At 44.0% G+C, this 11,313-nt stretch overlaps 1 protein-coding gene across 1 annotated transcript; it reads right to left on the bottom strand.

Moving 5' to 3' along the window:
- Nucleotides 1-3,373: 3,373 nt before the first annotated feature.
- On the bottom strand, nucleotides 3,374-4,090 carry LOC137614889 (uncharacterized). The gene has a single exon (XM_068344547.1). The coding sequence runs from the start codon at nucleotides 4,088-4,090 to the stop codon at nucleotides 3,374-3,376; it is 717 nt and encodes a 238-aa protein (XP_068200648.1).
- Between the last annotated feature and the right edge of the window lie 7,223 nt (nucleotides 4,091-11,313).

Raw genomic sequence — 11,313 nt, 5'->3', positions numbered from 1 at the left:
CGGTGTGGACGCACCTTAACGCTTATGTTTCTTAATATTTCAAGCTCTGTGAATAAATATCATACAAATATTGGCTTCAAATGGCGACAATGACGAGTTCAGAGAACCATCAGCGTTTGTTGTAAGCCCAAATATTCATTCATGATTAATATTCCCAGCAATAGAAAAAGGTTTCTTGTATGCCAGAATTTGTCGGAATAAAATTAGCGATAATTTCCAAGCTTTATTCAACACATTAGCAAACTACCATATCTGTAACAAAGAAAGGCAACAATGAATACAGTATCAACATAAATGCACATGTTAACACAAACACATAACTTATGAAAATCATGCTATAAAACATTAACATAGGAAGAACAAAACAATAAACAAAACAATATGAATACTCAAACATTGACAGTAAGAAACAGCTAAGACCAACTGATATTATCATATTCTCCCCTCCTAGAAAATTCAACTTTAATCAAAACAAATGTATTGGTTTAATCCCATCCATAGCGATCAAACGGCCTTGACACACGAGTGGACCTTCTTATCTCAGTGGGCTCACTGGATTCATGACAATCACGGTTATCATGAGTTTGTGTATCCTGCACTTCAGTTGTATCTGGGGACTCCGTCTCTCCTGATGGTTCAACATGGTGTACAGGAGACGTTGCACCTGCAGGACTTGGGGCTAAGTCACGGGTAGACACAGTTGATTCTCTACCATCTGGATATTTGACATTTGCATACATTGAGTTTGTATCCATGAGTTGAACCTCTTCAGTTAACGGTTTATGTTTGCTAGACCTAACATGCCGTCGCAATAGTACAGGTCCAGGAGTCAAAAGCCATGACGGTAATGTACTTCCAAGACTAGAGCGTCGCTGAAACCTGAAAAAACGTTCATGAGGTGTCTCATTAGTTGCTGTACATAAGAGCGACCTAACTGAGTGCAAAACCTCAGGAAGTACTATCTCCCAGTGTTGTGTCTTCAAGCCACGACTTTCGAGTACTAAACAAATAGATTTCCATATAATACCATTATATCTCTCAACCTGGCCGTTGCCCATCGGATGATAAGGTGTCGTTCTGCTGGTTGCAACCCCCTTCTGAGAAAGGTACAGTTTCAGTTCTTGGGACATGAAAGAAGCACCTTGATCTGAATGAATGAAACTAGGCATTCCACAAAGGATAAAGATAGATTCAAGACATTTGATCACTGTTTTCGAATGCATGTTTGGACAGGGAAACACAAAGGGGAAACGTGAATACTCGTCAACAACCGTAAGAATGTACTTATTGCTCGTGGTAGAGGGCAGAGGCCCCTTGAAATCAATGCTAAGACGTTCCATTGGCTGGGTGGCCTTTATGAGGACTCCTTTTCCTGGACGATGGAATTTTGGTTTTTGTTGGGCACAAATTCTACAAGAAGCACACACTCTTTTCACGTCATCTGTTGAAAATGGGAGGTTTTTGGATCGCACAAAGTGCAAAAGGCGAGTGACGCCAGGATGGCAGAGGTTCTCATGGATGTCAGTGAGACTTGACATTGAGGAAATAGAACAACAATAGGCACGAGTCAGGGTGTCCGGTGCAATATTCTGTTTCCCTGGACGATACTGTATAGTATAGCTGTAGGATGCCAGCTCCAACCTCCACTCTTGTATCTTGTTGTTCTTTATTTTAGTTCGCTTCCTGCTGTCTAACATGAACATCACCGATCTTTGATCAGTAATCAGAGTAAAATGTCGTCTCGCTAAGAAATGGCTCCACTTGCGAACCGCTTCAATAATAGCTGTGGCCTCTTTTTCCACTGCTGGATAATGCAACTCGCTACCCTGGAGCGTTCTCGACATAAAAGCTACTGGGCGGCCACCCTGATTCAAGACTGCGGAGACAGCAACTTCCGAAGCATCACACTCTACAACAAAAGGAAGACTCTCATCCACAGCCCGCAGTGAAACATCCATAAGTTGTTTTTTTAAAGAATTGAAAGCAGCTAATGCTGGCTCGCTCAATGGAAAAGTTTTTGTGTTCACTAAGGGATGTATCGTGTCAGAAAAACCAGGGATCCATTTGGCATAATAGGCAAACAATCCTTGAGCTCTTCGCAGAGAGCCCATATTTGTGGGAGGCGGTAATTCTTGAAGGGGACGTAATCTGTCTGGGTCAGGCTTTATAACATTATTCCCGACACAATACCCTAGAACATTGATTGTAGGAACAGAAATAACCGATTTCCCTTCATTGAGGGTAAAGTTCCGTTTCTGAACCACCTCCAAGAAGTTTTGAACGTTTTCATCATGTTCAGCCTGAGATGCTCCACCTACAGTGATATTGTCAAGGTATGGAAAAGTATCTTTGAGCTTCTCACCCTCAACTAGTTTGTCCATAGCTCTTTGGAATGCAGCTACACCATTCGTCACACCAAATGGAATCCTACAAAATTGAAACAATTTCCCTGCACCTTCAAAAGCAGTGTACTTCCTCTCACTCTCTTTAATGCTGATTTGGTGATATGCACTCTTCAAGTCAAATGTGGAAAACACCTTATATTTAGCAAGGTCATGTACCATATCCTCTATCCTTGGGAGGGGACAAGCATCTAGTTCTGTGTATTGGTTAATGGTCTGTGAATAATCAATACAAAGTCTCTTTTTATGCCTGTCAAGTGGATCTTTGACTACTACAACCTGTGCCCTCCAAGGGGATATACTTGGTTCGATGATACCTTCAGATAGTAAATGTGAAATTTGGTCTTTTACAAACAGCTGGTCATCTTGACTATAGCGTCTGGATTTGACTGCAATGGGTTTACACTGTCGAGGTAAGTTCGGAAACAATGACGGTTCATCTATGTCAGCTGTCGCTAGTAAACAAACAGGTTTGGCGCCAGTTATCTTCAAACTTGGTCTTTTCCCTTCATATTGAAAACTCACGCTCTGGTGTTGCTTTTGGAAATCATAACCCAAAATGACATCACAACACAAATCCTTCAGGACCCCTAGCTGTATACAGGGATATCTCTGATCAAGGTGAACCAAGTCTGCTATGACAAATCCAGAGGAACTAGCATTGAACGATTTTGATGCCATTGAGACCGCTGAGCTTGCAGGGACTACTGTCAGGTTTAGTCTCTGCGCTACTTCCTCACGTATAAAACTATCTGAGCTACAAGAATCGACTAGTGCCTTCAATGAGTCGCCATTTACAGTGATGTTTGTAGCTGCATGTGAAAGATTATTTGGATAAGTGGCAGTTATTGCAAGTAAAGTGGGATTATACAATGTAGCAGTGGTACTACCTGAAATTTTCGATTTACAGACTTTTGCAAAATGGCCTGTTTTACCGCATTTGTTGCATGTGGCATTACGTGTGGGACAACTCACTCTACCTGTACTGTGAAGTGCATTACCACAAAAATAACATTTTCTGATAAGTAGGCAGCGGCAACAGCTGAACCTCCCGGTGAACTTCCTTCAGCTCCCTCTTGCGTTGGATGTTGCTGCTGGTCACCGGTTGGCTGCGCCTGCCGCTCTGGAACTAAAGCAGCAGTATGAGGAACAGGTGGCGATGCATATGCGTCGGCACTGCGCTGGGCAAGATCCAACGTACGAGCTTGACTGTGTGCAGTTTCCAGATTCAGTGACTTATTCTCTAGTAACCGCTGACGAATAAATACTGAGGCAATACCATTGATAAATGCATCACGTACTAGCTCTTGCCGATATTGTTCTGCTGTGACTGGCTGGAAGTTGCAGTCTTTGCTAAGTTTATGTAACTCACGCAGAAATTCGTCAATGGATTCTCCTGACTGCTGTCGTCGCGTCGCTAAAACATGTCTAGCAAAAATCTCATTTGGCAACTTGACATAAACACTATCCAGTTTAGCGATTGCACTCTCAAAAGTACTACAGTCTTCGATCAGTTCATATACACTCGAGGACACACAATTCACTAATGCCCTCAACTTGTCTGGTGCAGCATCTCCACTTTCTTCTATGAAATTAGTGAATGTTCTATGCCAGTGCTTCCACTCTTTGGCTGCATTGGACGAGCTGGGATCCGTGTCCAGTCTGGACGGCTTCAGTAACTTAGCCATGATGAGTTTGTGTTGAATAAATTGTAATGAAAGTACAGTAATACTTGGTGATAATTTCCAAGCTTTATTCAACACATTAGCAAACTACCATATCTGTAACAAAGAAAGGCAACAATGAATACAGTATCAACATAAATGCACATGTTAACACAAACACATAACTTATGAAAATCATGCTATAAAACATTAACATAGGAAGAACAAAACAATAAACAAAACAATATGAATACTCAAACATTGACAGTAAGAAACAGCTAAGACCAACTGATATTATCACAGGATATTTCCTTTTGGTAACCAATGATGTCAAATCTTTTCAGAAAGGCATAACTCATAAAGAAATAGAGATGAATCGATAATTTATTTTTCGAATAAGGAAAACATTACCTTCGGTCACATTTCTCTTTCGTTCAACATTTGTTTCTCCTAAAGCGGAAAACACTGTCATTATATTGTTTTGAATAAAGAACTAATAAACAAGGCAATGGACAATCTGTAAGAGAGAACTCTAGAAGTATTTGCAAATTGTGTATTCCTATTTCAGATGTATCATGTAGATTGTAACACAAGAGCAAATAGTTTCCCTAGGAAACTTAACACTGACAGGCCATTTAAAGTTTCCGTCTCGTAGCATTATTTTTCTATTCTATCGTCTTCATGTGGCTTCATGGATAAAATAGAACATAAGGTAGCACAATGCAATTATGATATGAAGTGATAACGAAATCTATAACTCGCCTGAATGTCAGCTTATGTTTCAAATTTGAAAGTAATCGTATTCGGGCCATTCGGCACAGAAATCTCGGTCAAGTGAAATCGTGCAATTGTATACTAACGTTTATTTAAACCTTTTGACTTTTCCTCACCTAATATGTTTTATTACCTTCTGTAAAGAAATATATGTTATTTTTGTTACTTTTTGATAGAAAAATAAATGCATTTAGATATATTTTGGGTTCGTATATTAAAATAACTGATTTGCAACTATGAAACGCTTGGCGTTCCCCCACCGCCTACGAATCCACCATCTCAACGACAAAAGACGAATGATTTCATGTGGTGACGTAGATGGAGTTGTTGGACTTTACCAACGGTGGCAACCACCTAGGGGCTAGAGTAGATGCACCGTCAAAAAGCCCCTGTCCGGAGAGAAGCTCCGGGCAGTGTTGTCAGATGGGTTAGTCTAAAAATCCCTCAAATTCATGAAAAAAACCCGAACACCCCAAAAAATCCACATTTCCCCCAAATATGTTTTCTGTAGGCTTTCCTAATATAGTAATTTCTCACTATACTTCATATAAGCTTAAGTAAAGTAACTGCAACAATATAAATTTTTACTCATTCATGTTTCTTCTTCATAGAAATTTGTGCAAAATATCCCCATCAGACATCCAAAATACCCAAATTTAGGAATAAATTTCCATATCTGGCAACTCTGGCTCCAGGCAATCTAAAGAAGAAGAAGAAGAGCCAACGGTGCCTGCCTGTGCAGTTGACAACGTCAATTTACGTTCATTGCTGATGTTGTGTTTAATGGGCTGTGCTTAGTGCTTCCTAGATTTGTAATGTTATGCGTATTTAGGTTAATGGTGATTGGAATAATGCACAATATCTGATTTATGGATTGGTATATACCGTACTGTACATCTTCATTTCGGGATAGTAGCCCATTTCCAATCGCATATTTCAAGATGGGAGCCAATGGAAGAAAGGCTGCAAGACTGTTTTGGTGATGCCGTGTTTTTTTCCATATTGCCCAAAAGTTTGGTAAGGATGAAGTGGCAAAGAGTTCTTGTTAACCAATGTTGAATCCAGACGATAGTTTGTGGTTTATCTACAAGACTCGGTGGCGCAGGTAAGGGAAGTCGTCTCCCAAGACAAGAGTCCAACAATACAACCTCAGTTGCATCTTGGAAAGTAAAAAACCACATAAAAATGATTGTTTTTTCTGTCATTAGTGCCCGTCTTATCCAGCTAATCGGCCTTCACTCACCTCTAACATTGCAACCCCAAACCTACAAATCTCTAGCCACTCCCCTGACGAGGCTTGATGTCTCACCGTCTTACGTCCTTCCCTGATGAGCAATCGCTGAGAGATCTTCGTTGCAGTATTGGTAAGTGTTAAACTCTCCTACTAGGTTAGATCACTCATAGGAAATGTAAGAGGTAAACTACAACCTGAATATTTCATAATAGGGTCATGAGCTAATGTTTATCGTATCTTACTTATTTTTATGCCTTTTTAAATTTTTTTTTTATCACTTTCTGATTTTGGACTTTTCATTGCTTTGAATGCTCATTGTAATTTCTTTTGTCATGACTCATTGTAGAAGCGTATTGACATTGAAAATGAATGAAGTTAAAATTCTGTTAATTCAGTCATTCCTTAGATGTTACGATAATACAATATAATATATTGCAGATGAAAATAGGCACAGAAGCAGTTTTGACATGTTGATTGAATTTTTTTTTCTTTTTTTTTTTTTTTTTTTACATCTGGGCCTTCCTGCCAGACACGGGATCTTGTGTTGCACATTACCTGTCACATGAATGGTTGGATAAATATGAAATTTTTATTGAAGGTAACTTGTTCAGGATATCGAAAAGCCTTTGGAAGTACGCGAGTAGAATTATGTGCAAGCGTGGGAGAGGGTTTCCTTGGATAGTGTGTTACCGACCAAAGAGGGGATGGGTCTATTTTCTGAAAATATTCCCCTGTTGTGTGACTGGTAATTTCAATAAGTAAGGTGGGGAATTATAATCGACTATGTAACGCCATTCTTTAATGAAGTGGAAGTCATGGGGACATTGATTGGATAGCTCACTTGGTCGTTTCAACCTGCCATTGCTTATTTTGAAGTTTGCGTTTGTTCTATTGATATTTCTGCCACTAAGAATGTTGGTAATAGTATAGAACACCACGCTCTCCATTTACTCCAATATAATGTAATCCTACAGTTCTCATCTTCTTGCACAGTAATTAGGTGGTTATTAAGATTCTGGTAAAGCAATAATTAGCAAGATATGTTGCACAGGGGGGAGGGGGGGTTAGTAGCGGGGGAGGGGGGTTATCTCGGACGTCCGAGTAGCCCGTTCGACAGAATATTGCAACGAACTTACCTTGTTAATAATAATGGATATCTCCACCAATATATTGATCAACGCCCATGGCTACATTCCAATTCCAGTAAACCCGGTCATAATCACTAGTTTTTTCAAATTTATTCCATAGATAATTTATATGATTCCATGCAGCCTGGTCTCTCAAAAGTTGTCTAATAGCGCACCATTCAAGAAGTAGGTGGCGCGGTAGCCCGTTTACAAATGAAATCACTGAAATTTCAAAACGTTTTTTGTTTTTCAATGTGCCAGTTTTCCAAAAATAGCCTGGAATATCAGGAGGCCACTGATTCCTTGGCCCTATTAAATCCAGAATGGTGCACCATAACTCGTATAATCTTCCCATCCCGCTTTAAAGTGAGATGCTGAACTACTGGCACGGTGGCACCACGGTCCCAACAGAGTACATTTGGTATATATTCAAAATATATACTAAAATAAAAAGGGATCAATTACTCAAAAGTGTATATATTTACCAAATATATTTTATATTTGGTAAATATTTGATGATAAATCTTATCAAAGTGTATTTATTAAAGAAACTATTTTGTGAATGACTATTAATCCAAGAATACGTTTTGCTACAGTAACGCCATCTATTGACCCCTGCGTAAGGATGCCTGCCTTAGACCTACTGCTGCTATACTACTTTTTAATCTTTCATTGTTCCGTAACCGAAATACAAACCACGCTATTTACAAAGGGTATTACTTTTAGCGTAGCTGAAATGGCGAGCCATTAGAATTTAACGAGGGTGTATTACCCCCGCGCTAGTTAGCGGGGGGGGGGGTAGGGGAGTGGTAGCTAGCTACCCCTCCTCCCCCTCACACACAGGTGAATACTCACTTTCACTTTTGGCTCGGACTGTGACAGTCGTCTCTGTCTTGGTCCTCGCTTGGCAGCCATTGTTTGTTTTGTCTTTACTTAATCGCTTACTTTTCATTTACTCAATATATATGTAAACATGTTTTCATGTTTGTATATATATTTGAGTATAGAAATGAGTAAGTTTCCTTTTCAGATTTGTGTGTGTAGTGTACGATATCTACGTGGAGGCCTCGGCAGTTAGGCCACCACGGCGTAATTTTATGGGTGGCGATCGAGTTTGACTTATGTCTTTCTCTCTCTCTCTCTCTCTCTCTCTCTCTCTTGAGGTCGTTCACCCTTTTACTACGTGTTACTACGGCCTTGTAGCTTCCTTTCCGTGGGGGGGTTGCTACGCCGTACGTTTGTCTCAATTAGTTATGAATCTAATTGTAGTTGTTTTTTGTTTTTCAGCTTGTAGAACGATTCCTTTTGGGGTTTTCGTTCTTTCTTTAGTGTTCATTCATTTTTAAAATTTCATAATTACATAGTTACATAATTATAATTGTTATAATTCTGTTTTGGTTACAGCTCTCCTTCCACGAGTGTAAGTGGTTGTGAGGGCACGTGCCTGTTGTGTAATTCTTGTTCCTTTCCCTCGGGGTTCCTCTTCGGAGCCTTCCCGGGGGAATGAATGTGTACTAATATTATTTGTTTTATTTTTTTACAGTTACCGATCTAGTTCGTTTCTGTAATATAGCAACGGTGTGAGCTGTCTGGTTGAGTCCTGGGGATTCGGCTGTTGCTGCCTCCCCCCTTGTATTTTCGTCAGGGGCGTGTCTCCTTCTACTGGTAGTACTCCCGTGACAACGGACAGCTCTCCAGTTCATTTTAGAACTCTCAGGAGGCTTGCCTCCTTGGGCGGGTAACTTTCCTTCCGAGGGAAGTTTTTCCTGTCCAGGCTTGAGTTTTTCCCCTTTTGGGTGGTTCTTCTCTTGCCTTTTTTTCGTGCGACTATGCTCTTGGTGCTGAGCGGTCGCACCTGCAGTTTCGCTCAAGGGGCTGGGCAACTTGCAGGAGCTCCTCTTCGGAGGATTGCTCCTTTTAGGTCACTGGCTGACCAGTCTCTTCCACGAAGTGTTTCTCTTTCGTTCGCGAGAGAGTACACTCATAGAGACTCCTCTTCGGAGGTTTCTCCTGTTGCTGTTGCTGTTGGCCTCCCTCGCCGTAAGGCCCACCGTCCGCCTCGTCGCAGGGCCTCTCATCTCCCTATAAGGGTGCTTGAGGCGCCTTTTTGGATCTCCGTTTGCAGCCTACAACTCCTTTTTCTCGATCTTCCGCCTTGGTGCAGATGGACAGCAGTCTGATCTCGTCTTCCGACGGGCAACGGTCTTCCCGACGGACAGCGGTCTTCCGACGGACATCAGTCTCCCGGCGGACAACGATCCCTTCGGGGCAAAGGGTTGCCCCCACGGGGGTTCTTCCCTTGCGTGTCAGGGTTTCCCTGCGCGCCCTTCTGCTGTGTTCTCTCCTGCTCCTGCTCAGTGTGAGCACACAGGCGCTCTTCTGCTCATCAGCGCTCTCCTGTTCGTCAGTGCTTTCTAGATGATCATCCCTGCGGTTCCTGTTGGTTCCTGTTACGCGCCCTGTGCACCCACGTTTGCCCTTGCGATCTAGAACTTCGGTTCAGGTCGGGGTCAAGGACTCTTCTTCTTTGCACAGGCTTCCACGCGTAGCCTTCTGCTCGTCAGCGATCATCAGCTCGTCAGCGATCATCAGCTCATCAGCGATCATCAGCTCGCCAGCGATCATCAGCTCGCCAGCGATCATCAGCTCGTCAGCGATCATCAGCTCGTCAGCGATCATCACCTCGCCAGCGATCATCACCTCGCCAGCGATCTCCGGGTCGCCCACGTGTGTTACAGCCGGCACGCCAACGTTCTCCAACACTTCTGAAGGAACATGGTTCGCCAGCTACTAGCTCACCTGCGCATGCTGATCGCCATCGCGTGACCCTCAGCTGCGGATGCTTATCGCCATCGCGCGACCCTCAGCTGCGGATGCTGATCGCCATCGCGCGACCCTCAGCTGCGGATGCTGATCGCCATCGCGCGACCCTCAGCTGCGGATGCTGATCGCCATCGCGCGACCCTCAACTGCGGATGCTGATCGCCATCGCGCGACCCTCAACCGCGGATGCTGATCGCCATCGCGCGACCCTCAACTGCGGATGCTGATCGCCATCGCGTGACCGACCACCTGCAGATGCTGTTCGCCATCGCGCGACCGCCGACCTGCGCATGCTGATCGCCATCGCGCGACCCTGGCATGCTGATCACCATCACGCGACCCTGCGCATACTGATCACCATCGCACGACCCAGCGCATGCTGATCACTGCTCGCGATCGCTCACCTTCGCATACTGCTCGCCAACGCACGATCGCTCACCTGCCCATACTGCTCGACCATCGCGTCGGCATAACACAACGAGCTATCGCCAACCTGCGCGTTAGCGCTCACCAGCTCTCCACCGATCGCTTGTTGATCCATATCGCCAGCGGTCTTCCTCGCCCACGCGGCAGCGCGTTTCCTCGCCATCGCGTTAAACGCTTGCGTTCGCCGCCTCGGACTCGCTCTCATCCACCTGCCCACCCTCACGACCGCTCGCCCGTGCAACCGCGCGACCGCTCGCCGTGCAACCGCGCGACCACTCGCCTGCGCGCCCACGTGCCTGCACGTCTACGCTCATGCTCTCCAATGTTCGCCCACGCGCGAACCAACAGTTTTTCCATCGCGCGGACGGATGGTGTTCCGTCGCGCGAACCTCAGTGTTTCTTCGCACAAATGTCGCCTTATTTCTTGCAGTATCCATTGCTCGTCTATGGGTTATCGCTCGCCGACCACCAGGAATTCCCGTCGCGCGAGCTCCAGGGCAATTGCAACCACGATTCCCAATGGGGTTTTCGCAGCATGACCAGCCTGGCGAGTTCTTCTGGAGCGTATTTCCAGAACGCTGCCTCACCCCGTAAACACAGAGCATGGCACTTGCAAGAATAGGAAAAACTTAAGGGAGATCTGAGCAACACTCCTCTATTCCTGAACCTGGGTTAGCCCTCCCCCGTCATTCCCTGGAAGGATTTTTGGCGGGGGGGCTTTCCGTTCGAGATTTCTCCATCGGACAAGGGGTGACTGCTTACCTCTTCCTCTGGGAGCTTACCAGGTTCTTTCCCTCCTCGGTTACGGCCCGAGGTTTGGTTCAAGGAAGCTACAGGAAGATCAAGGGTACTTTCCTCCTCTC

The sequence above is a fragment of the Palaemon carinicauda genome, chromosome 21 (genome assembly GCF_036898095.1).
Source record: "Palaemon carinicauda isolate YSFRI2023 chromosome 21, ASM3689809v2, whole genome shotgun sequence".
Classification (NCBI taxonomy): Eukaryota; Metazoa; Arthropoda; class Malacostraca; order Decapoda; family Palaemonidae; genus Palaemon; species Palaemon carinicauda.
This window is presented reverse-complemented; position numbering and strand designations above follow the sequence as displayed.

Coding starts and splice junctions, on each gene's coding strand:
- LOC137614889 (XM_068344547.1), bottom strand. CDS start 4,090: ATGGCTAAGTTACTGAAGCCGTCCAGACTGGACACGGATCCCAGCTCG.